Raw genomic sequence first — 18,599 nt, 5'->3', positions numbered from 1 at the left:
CAGTCATGACCATGAGTTCTGTATAATTACATGTGTAGAAATATTCATTCAAACTAAGCTAGTTAGTCTATAGTTTTATATGTGAATTAGGGATAAAATACTTCAAAAATATAAAATAGTAATCAGAAAGAATAAGATAGTATTGGAAAATTGAGATTTCTGTAATAAGGACAAATTGAAAGAATACAATTTCATTATACTCATTCCACCATAACTTCCATTCCATCATTGAATACCCAAATATCGAAAAGCTTTACTACATTTCCACTCATAAAAATCAGAACGATGGCAATAAAATACATGGAGCTGGTTAACATTCAAGCAAACAATGGGTGTAATTTAAAATATATTAGCAACAAACTGCAAAATTTTATAGATAATTGAAAAAACATACCATTTTTCACAGGACCCGAACCTAGCTATACATGCTTGCCCCATCCAAAGGCCAAGGAATTTCTATCCTCCGTAACAACCAATGTTATGCCTCCTTCCTGCTCCAGCTTTGACAATTTTGTACCTTCATTGACAGAATAAACTACAGATCAATACAAAATTAAACCTTACATAGAGTAGGGTTTATAGATAAACAAATGTTAAATAAATGGTCGTATATATTAAAGTTAGAGAGAATGTCTTTTTTCCATTAGTCACATTCATTACAATAAAATATGCATCAACCATAACAACAATATAAATAAACTGAAGTGCATTCTTTACAAAATAATTGACAGTTCCAGCTGAAAGATTTGTGCTCTTCTTTGATGAAGGAGAGTTTAGAACTGTGACAGTGTTTTCATCAAATCTAGCCACAACCTTAGGTGCTATAGTTGGAGCAAGTGATTTGCCACCATAACCTTCAACATGAACATGAAGTTTCATTCCTCCAAGACAATACAACTTGTTTCCATTTACAAAAATATCTCTACCCACCTTTTCTCAATGGCATTGTTGTGTTACCATTCCCAAATGTTGCCAAAACATTGGTCGTGTTACATGTCTCAAAGTTTTCTTTTGTAACCTCTTTCACACTTTGGCCTGATGAATACTGAAAACTGCAAAAATCAAATAAAGTTATCAATTTGGTGAATATTTCAGCTCTTTAAGAAGTATATGCATAAGTTGAATATATCAGTACATTAGTATATCAGTATATCGGAATATGATATAGCTATTATATAACTAATAAGGGTGCATCTGCGTAAATAATTCAAATAAATAAGCTTTGGTTATATAAAATTTAAATATGAAGCTCTTTCTAATTTTCTTTCAAGTTGAGAGAAGTGTTAAGTACTTACTAAAAACATCTCCTACTTTGAATCTAGTAACATTGATATTCACAACAAAAAGTGAAGCTGGTTGCATAATTTGAATACAAAAATAAATAGGTTCACAATTTGTCCTATAATACAACATATTTACCCATTTCCACTGAAGTCAAAGCGGAAAGAACTGAATCCTGAATTCTCTAGAGCAGAAGCAAGATTTATCATGATATTGTCTTCCTGCACATAGAAAAATCTTTAAACAATGAAAAAAAATTAATCAGGATATTTAATGTGTAAACATAATGAAATGAGATGTCATATTAATTTTTAATAGTATTTACATAATGAAAAAAAATTGAGCTCACAATTTATTAAAAGGGAAAATTCACCTTGGTGGGTCGAAGACCATGGCATAAGATGACAATCTTTGAGGTTCCAGATTCATGAAGAATGCCAACCAGTTTACTGGCATTCTTTTTAGTCATTATAACTTTCTGCTGCCGAACTGAAAAAAGTAATTCAACAGTGGTAAATCATTTTCTTTCTCTTTATTATAAAGTATGACATATCATAATACACGATAAACAATGGTTGCATAAACTCCTCAATAACTTAAAAATGGAGAATTTAAGATCACAGACTTTGAAAAGCTAAAAAACAACATGTGTAACATAAAGCTAACGTGCACAAAATGGTGGAACACCACAAAGTAAGATGTATAAAATTACTCTAGCACTCCAGATATCTACTTCTAGTCCATAATTCCGCTTCAATACCTCAGGGGGAACCATGTAATATGGACTTCCAACTATCTCATTAAATCTTTCCCTTGAAAAAAAAGGCAAAGTTTCAGGCATCGTTATGCGCAACATTGCAACAATGCAAATAAAATCATTAAGCAATGTACCATCCAACTAAAAGCATTACCTGGTTTAAAGAACACTAACAACCTAAAATCTATAGTCTTCAAAGTTGTAGTTTTTGGAAATAGAAAGTTTTCCAGCGTAAGATCTTGATGCATCATGCCATGCTTGTGGCACATCTGAAACGTAACATCAAACAAACCTCCAGTATCACAAGTATCCTCAAGTATCACAAAGAATCAGACAAGACTTGTATTATGATTCATAAAAAAAAACTTTGTTGGATCCAGAAACTTCGAAAATGAAAAAACTACTGGTACACACCAACTTGATAGTCGATAGTCGTCACATCGATTAGGGCATCAAAATAGTTTTGAAGGGAATCAAACCCAAGATAAAACCATACATCATCAAAGAAGAAGTATCAAAATTCATCAGAAAACAAAAACAATCAAAACGTCTAAAAAAATCATAAAAATAAATATTACTGATAAAGGCCAAAAAGAAAACAAACATAAATGAAGGATCATATTCCCAAGGTCCACTTGAGGATTGTGTGCTGCAAAGACTAATTTGCCAGTAAAAAAGTTGATTCCCAAAACAAAAGCAAGGGTAGGTTGGTAAATACAACAACAATGAAATGACAAAAAAACTACATTTCTGAATAGCTGTCACGATTTTAAATGAGTATTTGGATAATATTCCTAGTATTTTTTCTTATCCTACAACTGAAGTTGTACTCCCAAGTCATCTTCAAAGCAGTAATAGCATTTTCAATTTGTCTCTTCGGCTTTCCTCTTCTTCCTGCTCGTGCGGTTTAGTTTCCTTACGATTTCTTGTTTTCCTTCAACAGATTCTTAGTTCAACGACTTCGTGCATCTTTGATTTTTTTTTAAGCTCAGAGGTACAATACTTGTTTATTATTTGTTTTTTATTTTTACAACGTATATTATTTGGAGCATGTACCGAATTTGGAAAGATGGTAGAAAAAAAATTGTAAGTATTGAAATTCGAAATCGGGTTTGAAAAATCATTGAATTTTGTATTTTGAAATTTGGTTTAGTAATTCGATTTTAAAATTTGTAAAATATGGTTCAGGAATTCACCATATTTTGAAATACAATTCAGGAACTCACCGGATTTTAAAATACGGTTCAGAAACTCACCGAATTTTGAAATACGAAAAGTTTGAAATACGAATTATGAACTTTTGAATTTCGAAATACAGTTCAGGAACTCACCGAATTTCAAAATTCAATTTATGAATTCACCGAATTTCGAAATCCAATTTAAAAATCCAATGAATTTCGAAATCTGGTTTAGGTACTCACCCAATTTTTAAATCAAGTTAACTTTTCTCTTGGATTTCAAAATCTAGTTAACTCTTCTTTTTCTATTATTTTTTTAGTTTTTTTTTAATTTTCTTCAATTTATCATCTTTAAATTTATTTTATTATTACATAAATTTTTTAAATTAAAATATAATAAATACTTTAATTAGTATACTTTATTTTTAAATATTAATTTTTATTAAAAAAATAAAATTTATTTGATTTGACTCAATTTTAATTTAATAAAAACTTAAATAAAATTTATTAAATATTTTAATTAGTTTAATTTAATATTTTAATATAATTTAGTTTATGTTATCCGGATTCCCGTTAACTTATTTGTTACAATTTTGTTTTAAATTAAAATTTAACAAATATTTTGATTATTATAGTTTTCTTTTAAATTTTAATTTTAATTAAAATTGATTAGTATAATTATTGATTAAAATATCTATTAATAGTATAGTTCGAACTCACTTGAGTGCCTTAATGTTAAGGGCCGCCACACGGTTGGGCCTAAAGGGCTGGCCCATAGGGTGTTAAGACCCCTAAAGCAGCCAAGGTCCCTCAATTGCAAGTAATTCTGAAAAATTAGTGCCCTAACTCACCAATTTTCTCTCCACATAACTGCTAGGGTTTGGAGATCTACCCAAGTTCAAGTGAGCTCAACCTCCGTCTCTCGTTCACGTAAGTTAGTTTTCTCGAACCTAGCCTCTTTCTAAGTTGTTTTCGTGGTTTATGTCGGGACTCATTGTGTGAATCCAATATCCTTTGTCGTGCCACTATTTCAGTTCATAGATTTGTCCTTGGAGCTACTGGTTTCGCTGGCTTAAGGGTCGAAGTTCAATATTAGCCCTTTTCCAGGTAAGGTAAGGGAAGCTAGGGTTTCACGTTATCTATTTTATGTGATTAATGTTTTGTGAAATATGAGAAAAGATTGGGGGTTTTGGGTATATTTTTGAGTTAGGGGTTCAAATATTCATGAAACTGTGATATTTGACATTATTTATATGCGTCGCACAGTCGATGGGCGAGTGCCCTGGATCGCTGAGCGACTGTGTGTTTTTCTGATATGCGCAATTTTAGTAATATTGACTTTCCCGACTGATTAACCGTTGGATTGAGCTGAAATTTTGACATGTGGTTCATAACATGCTATTTTATGGTTTGACCGGTTGGATTGTCGATTAGATGTCTGTAGCTTGAGAAATGTGTCACGCATTACTGCAATGATTTTGGTTTCGTGATAATAAATTTTCTTGGGAATTTTGGTGTAAGAATTATGGTTGTGGGTTATGCTCGATTGTATGGAATTGCAAGTACTTAAACGTTGACACTCATTTATTTGGAATGAATACTATTTTGTGATATATGTATGTCTTGGTATGCATTTATAAAGTATGAGATGAATGAATTTGCATGAGTGATGTGATTCATGGATTGTGAATGATGAACTTGGATAAACTTGGCATGCAATTTCAATGAAATGGTTGGTTATATATGTGGTCATGAATTCGGTATGAACAATAATGTTACATTGATGGCATGGTATTGGTATGAGGTGAAGTTCTATATCCCTGAATTGAGAAGAATGGGATGGTATGAAATCAACATGGAATATGAATGAGGATGGGTTACAAAGGATGGCGTGAGGTGTTAAATGCATGATCAATATTATTTGTTTGTTTGGAATGTGATTGATATGTTGTCAGTACGTAAATCCATGAGTCTCTAGGTGAGACTTCCTGGTCGTGCTTCAGTGGTCGGGACGTAATTCCATGGCCCCTATTAGTGGGTGTCCATGGTGGTGCCCCATTTATATAACTTGGTAAGGATTCAAGGTAAGGATTGCATCCTGACACTCTAAGGAGTCAGTTAGTCTCACTTAGAGCAGACTAACTCCTGTGGTGAGAGTAGCAGGAGGCTTGAAACTCATCAAGGGCTAACCTTGTGTGTGAGGGAATTGATTCATTGTAACACTTGTAACACATAGCTCGGGGATGAGTAGCTCGGGGGTGAGCAGAGGTATTCACCACAAGTGCAAGCATTCGCTGAGTCCGACCAGGTTATATGTATCCGGATGAGTCGAGTCGAGTCTTAGTGTATTGATTTGAAGGTCATAACATGCTTGGATGATTTGTGTATATTGGACTGTGAAAGTATATCTGATTGCATGATGAAATTTTTTTGGCTCTAGCTTACCCTTTGCTTGTTTGATTGCCTTGTATGTTGTTCTTCTACCTTTGCGATGATCATCAATTTATTGATGGGAGCAGATGCGATGCTCATCAATTTATTGATGGGAGCATATGCGAGAGGTACTCGTGGTCAACAGGAGAGAGATGATTCCGCTGCATAGTCTACTTGGGCTGGACTTCACATTTTATTTGGGTTTTTCTTTAGGGCTAAGGCCTGTGTATTGTATTGTCCTTAAGACTTTATTTTGAATACAGGCTATCTCTTACTCCTTTTGGGTTGTAGGCGTTGTAGTGAACTTTAGTATTTTCTTCCATTTACCTTGGATAAATGTAAGGAGTGACCTTATACTCCACAACTTGGCTCTTTATATTATCCGATGTAAGATTTCATTTAATTATGTTATTATTTAAATGGGATGTTACAACTATTGATTAAAATTAACACAAAATAATATGAAGTGTATACAACTTTGTGAAATATATAATAATTAATAACTCATTTCACAGTAGATATTCATGGACAAAAGGTATAACCCTTCTCAAGCATTTGATCAAGGCCATACAATTTCAATTCACGATTTTGATGTGTTCAATCAAGTTCTTGTTCTTGTTGATTATATATTTAGTGTTTAATAAGAGATGTATTCTTATAAGTAAGAAGCATATAAATGTGAAAAAGATTTCTTTTAATGTGCGGTTAAACTATAATTAATTAAGTAGTCTTCCATGTAGGGCTATTCATATATCGTGGTTTTTAGTTGTTTTAGGATTCTAAATATTATATTTTAATATTGTTTGTAGCTTCATAAGCATAAAGATGATGAGGATGATAAAGATGATGAGGATGACGAAGATAATATTTTAGATTAATAAAATGATACTATGTAGTAAAGAAATATTTTTATATATGTAGTGTTTTAACTTTATAGTTTTAACTTTGATAAGTTAATCTTTAGTAATGACTTCACATAATTATTTTAGTCATGTACTTTAAATTTTTATAACCTTCAAGTATATGTTCAGTTATATATATTTTGCCTACGATGGTCTCTTGCCGTGTAATATTATGATTTGAGGACATATATTACAAATTTTCCATTTTCAAGTCTTGCATAAGCAATTTATACAAAATTAAAAAAAAAAAACCTAAAATCACAATTTAATAAATGTGGTCTAAAGCAGACTTAAAACCATGGCCATTTCTAATATTTTAATCCATAGTTTTGAAAATGTGATTATATAAAAAATTGTTGCTTATTACCTACAATCACACAAACCTAGTGGAGAACTAAAAAACTGTGGCTTATATTGTAGTTTAAAATGATTTTTGTTGTAGAAAGAAAATTAGGAAGAGATGTAGGATCGGTCAAAAGAGAATGATCAAATGATGAGGTGTGAATCTTTAAAGAGAGAATGAAGAGAATGGGATAATGAAGAGAGAATAAGGGAGAGAGGCGTTGTGCGGTGCCACTAGTGAGCAAGGGACAACTTTTTAGGATTTTTTAGCATAAAGGGAATAAGAGTAAAATGGGAATTTGAAATTTCATAGAGATGCATGAAAAATAAAATGGAGGTGCACGAAGAAGGAGCCTTAAAAATAACTTAGATTATTAGCCCAATATTCTGGTACAAAAATCAAACAATTCAGTGTGGATGCCAAAGGAAAGTGGATTGGGCTTTTACCTATCTAACAAGAGGTGTAGAAAGAAATCAAAGGATTGTGTAGGAATTAAAATATAAGTTGGGTTTCTTTTTTTACTTTTTCTCTATTTTGATCTTTCTCTTTTTTTTTCATCATTTAAACAAATAAATTTCTAATTTTTTAAATCTTTTTTTAAATTTTTAATCTAATTTTTTTAATTAATCTTTTTAATTTTTTTAAAACAATAAAATTGAATAAAATTTTATTTCATACCTTTTTATCTATCTATCTATTTTTATAACCAAATTTATTTATCCAGATAAAATTGAACATTGACATTTAATAAAGAATATCTATAACAATATACAAAGGGGATTCTCCTTTTTGTGTCCACATTTTAAAATACCAATTTCACCCTTTAAATATAATAATTTATTAAATTTTAAAAAATTGATCGTTACTTTTACAAGTTTTTTATAAAATCGGCACTATCTGCTTCTTCTCTTCTTCTTTATTTATCAATGGTTATTCTTTCATTTGTTCTGATATATTTCACTTTATTTTTAATAAATATAATTTTAGTTTATATATTAATTTAATAACATTACAATATTATCACATACTAATATAATAACACACAGATTTAAAAAATACATACATATAGATAACACCTGTGTTTATGCTAATATTAATAAAAAATATGACAAGACGAATATGTGATTGCTAAAGGAAAGTGGATTGGGCTCCTACCTATTTACCAAGAGGTGTAGAAAGAAATCAAAGAATTGTGTAGGAATTAAAATATAAGTTGGGCTTTATTTTTTTTCTCTATTTGGCTCTTTCTCTCTTTTTATTATTATTTAAAAACAACTTTTTAATTTTTTTAAATCTTATTATTTAATTTTTTAATCCAGTTTTTTAAATAATCTTTTTAATTATTTTAAACGATAAAATTGAAGAAACTTTTATTTCGTCCTTTTTATCTATATGTCTATTTTTATATTTGTATAACAAATTTAATTTATCTAGATAAAATTGAATATTGACATTTAAATAAAGAATATAAGAAGAACATATATATGACACGGGATGTGAGACACCGAGTATGGTAGGAACATAAGCCTCTACTATCAGAAAAACATTAATTACCGACGGTCAGAATCCGTCGGTAATAGCCATAATTTGTTAGTAACGATGTTTTACTGACGAACTTTCGACGACAAAATCATTTACCGATAGATTGTTGAAATCTGCCGGTAATTACCGACGAAAACATCCGTCGTCCTGTCCGTCGGTTATTACCGACGGATTAGGCCGTCGATAATTATCGACGGACGTATCTGTCGGTAATGACATTGACTCAGGAATGGATTTACCGACGAATGAGTCCGTCGGTAAGACTAAAAATTTGGTCTGGGTTAGTTTGTTTTCTAGACATTCCACAATACCTGCATATAGAAAATTCCAATACAGACAAATCCAGCAGTCCAACTTTCCAGCATTCCACTATATCAAATATTGTATCATTATCAAACTCCATGACAATACATACCAAATGACACACTAAATTTTTAATAAAACAGAGAAAATAATATGTATCACAGGAAAATATTCTTCATTTAGGTTATCGTCCTCTTCATTATTTTGTTGTTGAGAATGGGGTGGAGGGATTTCAGAGTTTGGTTGAGTAGGGTTTGGCTGTTGTGGCTGTGGTTGTGGCTATGGCTGTGGCTGTGGCTGCTGAAGACGAGCCTGAGCATCAGGAGGGAGATATTGCAGGACTAGTGACTGAAAGGATCGAAACTCAGACCTCAATTGCTCATTTTCCTCTAGGCTGCGTGAAAGTTGCTGCCTAATATTAGTGAGGTCCTCAATATTAGAAGAGGAAGAAACTGGTACTTGGTTTAAGCTTTCATTTGGACCTGTATATTTTGAATTAAGTTGACCAACCCCATAAAGTCTTCCTTTCTTTTTCCCTCCTACTATCTCAATCCAACACCTAGTCCTGATATTCTCGTCCTGTGTAGGATCAACAGAGGACTGCTCTTGTGTTCCATCAGCACATGAGGAAACCTCAGATCTAAGTTGAGAAAGCCTAGTCTGAAATTCTTCCTATAAGTAAACAATGAACAATTATTATTCTGTGGTGGGATACATTTAAGAGTAAATAATATTGAATAGTAAAAGAGACTTACATTTGTCTTCCTAGACCTCTCATCCACATATTCGCCAATACCTTTCTGGATATGTGTATGCTGAAAGACTTCATCAAGAAACACATGGCGTCCCAACTCACATGCCTGCAACAAAATGTTATAGAGTTAGATTTGATTTGATTTCAAACTTTAAAAATGTAGTTCAAATGTGACAAATACAAACAGTTAATGTGTTTACCATACGAAGGGCATGCTCGTAAGTGGTAATGGATCCACCTGTGTGTAGGGTCCCACCTGTTTCAGAAGCCCTATTCTTTTTTGCTGCAATACATTTGCTCCGATAACTTGGAGAATTCCAATGTTCTAGCAGCCTTGTCCACACATCATTAGGAATCCATTCTGGCCTTTCTCTAGCCATTCTAGCATCTCTAAACAGCTCAGATAGACGATGGGAAGCTCTGCTGTTGAAATTGCTCTTAATGGCAATTTCATGCTTTGGTGCCCACTAAACTCTCCTCTATAACACAATTTAAACATATAAAACATTATAAGTATATTAAACATGGAATAGTAGTTAACAACTTAATTTACCTATATAATAAGTTAGAACACATTACCTTGAAACGTTGCTAGAAAATGTCCTTGTCTTTTTCAGGTATTGATCCCCATGATGGCCAAGGATTAAGAAATTATTGCTTGATTGTCTTTGTGATAGCCTGTGAAGCAACTCTAGATGGAACAAACCTACAATTCATGGAAAATTGTCAGAAGATGAAAGAAGTTACATATTAATATAAACAATGAGAATAATTGAATTTAAATATTACCCTCGACCGACAGGTTCAATCATCTGGCGGTCCTGCAGAGGAGGGTCAGGTTCTACATCTAAATCAGCATCAACCATAGGCTGTGGGGCAACTATATCACTTGTAACTGGGGATGGTGCAGACTGCTGACCAACGGCAGAAGATAGGCCACCAATGGAGGTTGGGGATGGTACAATATGAGGTGATGGGGATGCTCCAATGTCTGTAGAAGGGGTATGTAACCTAGTGTGTGGAGCTGAGGAAGATGAGGATGGTATATAGGAGGGTGATACAGAAGGGGGCCTGGGAGCAACAACAGGGGTATGCAACCCTGTGGGTGGAGGTTGAGAAGAGGAGGACGACATATGAATCATCGGGATAGATGTTGGGTTATGTAACCCTGTGGGTGGAGGTGGGGAAGATAAGGATGGCATATGTAAGCCCGGGGTAGGGGTGATGGGTCTAACTGGAATCCGAAGCTCATAATTATTACGTCTCTTTCTTGTTTTTGCAATACCTTTCCCCTTGTCAACTGGGGGTGGTCGAAGTGGATCTCCCGATGACATGGTGTATGGAGTATAGGATCTAAGTGTCAAACAAATTAAGATGGTGTAAAAAACAAAAAAAATATACCAACTTAATAACTATTCATTAGACATATTACACAAGTTGGAAGTACAACAACAAAAAGTTCTAATGAAATGAAAAAAAAACATATTAAAAAGTTAAGTACTAAAACAAAAAGATAAAGTTAGTCATTATCATCACTTTCACCCTCATTGTCGTCCTCTTCTTTCTCCACTTCTTCTTCTTCAGTTTCATCTTCTTCTTCATCTAGATCTTGCTCCTCCTCTTCTTCTTTTTCTTTTTCTTCTTCTTCTTCTTCTTCTTCTTCTTCTTCTTCTTCTTCTTCTTCTTCCTCCTCCTCCTCCTCCTGCTGTTCCAACTCTTCATCATGACCTTCTATGTGATGAAATCCCGGTACATGTTCTACTTCAATTACTTCGTTGACATGTGAAATTTCATCAACTTGGTAAGGGACATCGTCTTCCACCTCATTTGATTCAATGCGACCTCTCGGCTTTGTTTTAATTACAACACACCAACCACGGTTGTCTTTTCGAGATGGTGGGTATTGTACATAATATACTTGTCTAACATTGTATGCTAAAATAAATGGATCAAATGGTTGGTACCTTGAAGTCATGTGAATGTCCACAATGTTATATTTAGGATCCACTCTTGTACCTTTTCTTGAGGGATCAAACCATTCACAAAAAAAAAGTAAAACTTTCTTCGGTTTATTAGAAGTATTGTACTCTAGTTCATATATTCTATAAATGATCCCATAAAAATCATCTTCACCTCCTTCGGTAAGGCCCTTCACATGAACACCACTATTTATAGTCTTTTTCCCTTTGCTCCATGCGTTAGTATGGAACTTGTACCCATTCACGAAGTACGTGTGCCATTCTTTGACACATTTCATTGGCCAATTTGACAAATCCCTTAGGTCTTGGTTTCTAACACTTAATGGCTCGTTATAAACCTACAAATATAGAAAGATAGATGTAAAATTATGATACATTAAAATCCATTTGTTGCATAATTAATGGTACAATACATACTTGATATTAGAACCATTCAGGAAACTCTGAATGAATACGAGCAGAAGCACTGCTCTCAGGTATTTGCAAGCCCGTAAGGAATGAGCTGGTGAAAATAGATTGCAATGGTAAATTAATTATAGGCTTACATATAATTGACCACAAATTTGTTAACAAAGGAGGATATAACTTACTCAAGATATGGTTTGACTTCAGTGCAATTGATTAACACATGAACATGAGCAGATTTGAACTCGGCATCAGTTAGCCAATGAATCGATTCTCTCCCTGCATGTCGACCTTGTTGCTGAAAAACAGACAACGTTGACACATCTCTTTGACATTCAACTTCATTCCCCCAATTGCGTGGTGACAACATGAAGTTGTTGAAGTAATGAAAACAAAAGTATGTTGTCTCACGGTGTAAATAAGATGCACAAATAGAACCTTCAACTCTTGCTTTATTTTTTATTGATCATTTTGAATCACCTATGAATCTATACAAATAAAAAAATACATCATGATGAAAAAATTGGTGACAAAATTAATTATAAATATGAATAGGGAGGTCCTTTAGTACCTTTCAAAAGGATACATCCATCTGTATTGCACTGGTCCACCAATAATGCTTCATGGGGAGATGAATAGGAAGATGTTCCATGGAATCAAATAATCCAAGAGGGAATATTCTCTCTAATTTGTAGAGAATAATTGGAATATTTTCCTCTATTCTTCTTAGGGATTCCTCTTTTAATGTTGTAGAGCACAAATCTTTGAAAAAGTGGCTAATTTCAGTAAGAGGATTTAAAACATGAATGGGCAAAGCACTAAATGCAATAGGAAGTAATGACTCCATGAATACATGGCAATCATGACTTTTCATTCCATGATTCTTCCCTTTTCAACATTAGCAAATCTAGCCAAGTTGGAACTATAACCATCTGGCATCTTAAGTTCCTTTATCCACTGACAAACTGATTTAGCTTCATCTGGAGTTAAAGTGTAATTCGCTTTAGGCTTTAATATTTTCCCATTATCTTGAACCTTCAACTCCAAGTCTTTTCGCTTGCAATACAATCCTAAATCCCTTCTTGCCTTCTCATTGTCTTTTGTCTTTCCCATCACATTCATTACAATATTGACTATGTTCTCAAAGAAATTTTTTTCTATGTGCATTACATCAAGATTATATCTTAACAAATTATCTTTCCAATATGGAAGATCCCAAAAAATGCTTCTTTTTGTCCAATTATGCCACTCTCCATATCCATCTATCCGTGTTACACCGTTTTTGTAACATCCCTGGCTACCCCTCCTCGGGCCCCAGAGGCTGTCAGGTTACTACAGCCCAATGCACCCCAACCCCTCACCCTTCTCCGTCCATTCATACTGGGTGGGTTGTTGCCAGTGGGAATCGAACCCCCAACCTGACCTTTAACACCTCTGGCTCACCAGCAGATGCTACCAGTTGTGCTGCAAGTTAAAGGCTCCAAGTAAACATCAATAGAGGCCTTTGGATTGGATGGCCCTGGTATAAGACAACTCAAAAACATATAAGGTTTTGACATGCACATTTTAGGTGGAAGATTGTATGGAGTAACAATCATGGGCCAACAAGAATATGGTGTAGATGAAGCCTGAATGTAAGGGTTAAATCCATCTGAACATAGACCAAGTCGCACATTGCGTGGATCAAACGCAAAGGTAGGATGATTACGATCAAAGTGCTTCCAAGCTTCACCATCAGATGGGTGGCGTAACATTCCTTGGCTTTGGTTTTCATGATGCCAAGTCATATGTGGCGCGGTTTGCATAGAAGCAAACATTCTTTGTAATCTTGGGATTATAGGCAAATAGAACATTGACTTAACTGCAATTGGTTTTTTGCGCCTTGATCCCTGATGAAGTGGATGGTATCTTGGTTTGTGACAAAATTTACATTCAAGCAATGCTGCATCTTTTTTTCCACTATCATTGTCATAAAAGAGCATACAACCACTCACACAACAATCAATCTTCTTAGCCTCCAATCCCAACTTTGATACTAACCTCTTAATGTCATAAAAACTCTTTGGCAAGCTCATATTTGGTGGTGTGAGATCTAACAAAAGTTTGGTGAAAGCCTCTAAGCATTGGTTGAGAATATTCCAATTAGACTTATAAGATAGAAGTCTAACACATACTGACAATTTAGAGTCTCTCGCCCCTTCAAATAAAGGTTGATTTGACTTCGCCAACAAATTATAAAACCTTTGTGTGGATTCATTAGGACACTCTTCTAAGTTAGTGTCGTTGGGTTGTTGGTTTGATTGAAATTGACATAAAGCGTTATTGACCATCTCTTCCATGTCACACAATTGCTCCATTTCAACAGTATGTACACCCTCTTTAGGGACAAAATTATCACCTTCATTTAAATCAACAACTAGTATATCTTCACCATGTAATGTCCAAATCCAGTAATTTAGTATGAACCCTTTTTTATAAAGGTGAACTTTTAGAATCTCATCTGTCAAAATCCTTGTACAGTCACACTTAATGCAAGGGCATCTAATCCCACCTTCAAGTTCAAAATATCTAGACTATCTTTGTTTTTTTGAGTAATTGACTTTATTTTAAGGAACATTTTACCATTTAAAACTTTGTTAGACACTTACTTTACATTTTCATTGACTACATTAATATAGTTCATTGACTACTTAAATCAACAGCATGATAATACTTAGCAAGAATCACATCAGGTGGAAATAAATTATACCTCACAAAAGGTACTAGGCAACCTTTTAGGAAAATCCTTCCTTGCTACTGTGATTTACCTCTAGATCCACCCTCACCCTTTCCTCCCCTATCATAGTGCATAAATAAATATTAGTCTTCATGCAAATGAATATATCAAAACAAACATAACATCTACTCAAATAAACAAGCATAAGCAATGGTTGGTTGAATCTGTTATACAATTTGCAAATAAACTTTAGTTTATTTCAGTTTACAATCTGAAATGCAAATAAACATCATTGTATTATCGAGGAAAACGAAAATTGAGGTAAAGACTAACTTGTATGGCTAGTTTATGAATCTGTACTCTAGTTAAATACCTAACTTCATTATTTTTTCATTGAATTAGTGTGACTAAATTGTGTGGCCTATTTTTATGCAGAAAAAGTAAACCAAGTGATGTGACCCCAACAAGCCCAAGCTCAAGTGCATCAACAAGCCCAAGCCCACATCAAGGCCCAATCACTAGAAGCATGATGAGAAAGATTCACATAGGCCTCTCACAAGATGATCAAGTCAATCATGGGCTTTTTACATTATTCACATGGGCTAAAGAAATCTCTAAAATATAAGATTATGCATGAAGGAAGTAGTATAGATTTAAATTGGGCCATTGTTTAGGCCTTGTTTTTCTAGAATAATAAGTCAAACATTGTGTAGTTAAATTGATAAAATTGGGCTTGACTAAGCCCAATAGGAGATTTGGTCATGAGCTACCAAAGGTCAAAGGTGGACTAAGTGGAAGTCAACATTCCTTCTTACACCTCATGGATCATGCATACCATGGAGCCAAGTTCACACTCCACCCATGTGCCTCCTTCATCCAAGGGCTAAGAGAGTGTCTTCTTTTCCAAGTCTTCATCCAAAGGCTAGGAAGATGCCTCCTTCTCCAAGCCACCATCCAAGGGTGATGATTAAAGCTTCTCCTCCAAGTTTGATCTAAGGGCCAAGAATTAGTCTAGCTTTTAGGCTCACATATAAAAGCCAAAAGTAGACCATTTGTACATTTGAACTCTTGAAATTTCTAATAGAATGTTTGTGTTGAGATCACTCCACTCTTCTATTATTTTGAGAGCACACATGGCTAACCTTCTCCTTCATCTCCTCTAGCCACCTTCCATACCATAGCTTCACTTCTACTCTTCATCTTCACCAAAAACCTCCATTGCCTAGAGCTCTTCTTGCTCTTATCTTCATTTCCGCTGCATTTCATCTTCTTTTTGGTGTCTTTCATGGATCTCCTTCCTCTCCATCACCAAGGACAGAAAAACAAACAAAAACAAAGAAAGAATGTTGTAACTTGGCTGAAAAGCTTAAACGTTGACCAAAACTTGACCACAAACTATCTCCTAAATGATTTACCAAAAATCACTACCTAAAACCAAGACTAGTCTACAAAATTGACCCTTTTGTGTATGCATGTACTATGCTAACCTATGGAAGTCTAATCTAACTATCCTAACATGTTTCTAATGGCAAAATATGAATAGAAAACAGCTCAAACTGCTCAAACTGACTACAACTCAAAATCTAGCTACCTAAGACTACCACTAAACTATGCTAAAACTCCAAAAATTTAGAAATTAAGTAAACTAGTGCACATAACTCTTATAGAACTACTTGGACAACTTCCAATTAGCAAAAGAAAGGTTGAGAACAGATGAGAACTCAGAATTAACAAGCTAATTCGAATTTGCCTAGTAAAAACTCAAAAAATGAACTAAAAATGGTCAAAATGAGCTAAGACATCCCAAATCAGCAAAGGAAATATGAAGCAATGGAACAAACACCTTCTAATTGGTAAATGAATGATGAAAACTGATGTAAAAGACTGGAATAACATGCTGCACGAAAATTGATGTGTGGAGACCCAAACTTTAACAATTTCACATAAAAAATGTGCATGAAACAAGCATTACAATAAAATTGGTATAAACAACACCAAGCACCTACTCAACAAAGTTAAAATGACTAAAGGAGCCTAAGGAATAACTCAAAATTGATGTGTGGAGACCCAAACTTGTGTGACTTAGTTTATGCATAACTAGTCTACTTAAAGAACTTCGTTTATGTTTTTTTTTCATTGAATTAGAGTGATTAACTTGTGTGGCATTTTTTGATGCAGAAATAGTGAACGAAGGGCAAAAAAACTTACAAAAAGAATGGCAAAAGATGCACTAAATTGGCTGAAAATTTGGTAAGTTGACCATGAGTTGACTTTTTCATATTCAATTGACCCAAAGAAAAAAGAAGTCTCAAGATCAATATATGGGAAATTTTAAGCAAAAGTTTGGGTTACATGACAATAATGTAAAAAGGATATGGGTTAATGAAACAATGCAAAAGTTTGGGTTACATTTTAACCTATGAACCGAAAGACTATGCCGAGATGAAAATTGGAATCTAATTTTTATATACTTCAAGTGGACTTAAATGCCCTCACTTTATTTCATCATTAACCTCTTTTCCTAACCAAAATTGTGAAAAGTTAATGTGTCTACACCAAAATACCATCATCAGATTCATGATATCTATTCATGGAGGCATCACAATGCAGTATAAGAGTTTAACAAAATTAGCAATCCAATCCCATTACAGGTACAAGCTTTTCATTTAGAATTACACTGCTATTATCAAAATAAATGAGGTGGTATAGATTGTTGAAATGAAACCAAAAACAGAACAAATAACAATTCAGACAATTTCAATTTGGATTAAGCATCAATTAGCAATCAAACCAAAAAACAGAACCAATCCAAATGCATATAACAATTCAACCAATCTCAATTTGGACTAAGCATCAATCAACAATAATTAAACCAAAAACATAACTAATCGGCAAACACACCTTACAATGGCTCCGATATCTCGCAAACACACCACAAGATCAGTGCTCTAGGACCAAAATCAGTGCTCTACGGACCAATGGACGTGGGAAGACCGAACACAATCCCTTACAAAACAAAGAACCATGTGAGAACAACTATAAGCGATCAACATTCGGTAAACCACAATGAATTAAACTCACTAAAATGAGGGTGAGCGTCGAACAATGTAGTGGCCAGCGAGGGTGGAGAGGTGACGACACCGGCAATCCAGAACACAATTCCTTACAAATCAAAAACCTATGAGAAAACCTAGCAGCGATAACAATGGCAAGAAGAAGAATGAATTAAACTCACCAAAACGAAGGTAAGGGTCGACGAATGCGGTGGCCTACGAGAATACAGAGCCACTCTGATGGAACCCAGACGATCTTCGAACGTGGAACTTAGACCCACGGTGGCAGCGGAGAGGTGACGGTAACAGCGAGGTGACGACAACGGCGAGGTGACGGTAGCGCAATGGCAACGTCAGTGAGCAGCGGCAACACAATTGGCGTGGTGAATTTGGGGGAAGAAAGTGAATTTGGAGAGGCGACAGTGGGACTCAGACCCACGGTGGCAGCAGAGAGGCGACGACAGCGGCGAGGTGATGGCAGCACAATGGCGACGTCAGTGAGCAGCGACAGCGAATTTGGCGTGGTGAATTTGGGGGAAGAAACTGAATTTGGGGAAAAGGAAAGTGAAATGTGATTTCATAATACCGCGAACTTTACCAAAGGATATCATCCGTTGGTAAGTATGCGACTCCATCGGGGTTAATTTCACATACACATTACCGACGAATTAATCCGTCGGTAACTAAGTTCAAAATTCCATACAGGCATTACCGATAGATTAATCCATCGGTAATGATAATCATGGGTGTCCGTCGGTAATTCGTCGATAAATGTTAATTACCGACGGATATATATCCGTCGATACACATCCGTCGCTAAATACGATATTTCTTGTAGTGCTCTTAGTCCAGGTCTAAGAGGAATGACTGTTCATCTCCAATGGAGGTGTTTCGATCCCAAGTCCACTGAGTGACATCGTTAGGATCAATCATCCCTCATCCAAAGTTTATCC

General features: G+C 34.6%; 1 protein-coding gene, 1 long non-coding RNA gene and 1 pseudogene across 4 annotated transcripts; 1 reads left to right on the top strand and 2 right to left on the bottom strand.

Moving 5' to 3' along the window:
- Window positions 1–2,839: 2,839 nt before the first annotated feature.
- LOC146884160 (uncharacterized) lies at window positions 2,840–6,025 on the top strand. Of its 3 annotated transcripts, XR_014983968.1 has the most exons (5): window positions 2,840–2,889; window positions 2,982–3,032; window positions 4,094–4,146; window positions 4,251–4,328; window positions 5,736–6,025. It is a non-coding gene; the product is annotated as an uncharacterized LOC146884160 (long non-coding RNA). The 3 variants fall into 3 exon arrangements; XR_014983967.1 differs by lacking the exon at window positions 2,840–2,889 and having other exon boundaries at window positions 2,901–3,032; window positions 4,251–4,323; XR_014983966.1 differs by lacking the exon at window positions 2,840–2,889 and having other exon boundaries at window positions 2,901–3,032.
- A 2,993-nt stretch (window positions 6,026–9,018) lies between these two features.
- On the bottom strand, window positions 9,019–9,885 carry LOC146884159 (uncharacterized). Its single transcript, XM_085665874.1, has 3 exons — window positions 9,694–9,885; window positions 9,495–9,599; window positions 9,019–9,411 (listed from the first exon to the last, which is right to left on the bottom strand). Exons 1-3 carry the CDS (start codon window positions 9,871–9,873, stop codon window positions 9,019–9,021), a joined length of 678 nt encoding a protein of 225 aa, XP_085522000.1. The 5' UTR covers window positions 9,874–9,885.
- Window positions 9,886–10,144: 259 nt separating this feature from the next.
- On the bottom strand, window positions 10,145–12,465 carry LOC146884158 (uncharacterized; annotated as a pseudogene).
- Window positions 12,466–18,599: the final 6,134 nt, after the last annotated feature.

The sequence above is a fragment of the Vigna unguiculata genome, chromosome 8 (assembly GCF_037176805.1).
Source record: "Vigna unguiculata cultivar grain cowpea cultivar isolate G323 ecotype 2 chromosome 8, ASM3717680v1, whole genome shotgun sequence".
NCBI classification, from domain to species: domain Eukaryota; kingdom Viridiplantae; phylum Streptophyta; class Magnoliopsida; order Fabales; family Fabaceae; genus Vigna; species Vigna unguiculata.
This window is presented reverse-complemented; position numbering and strand designations above follow the sequence as displayed.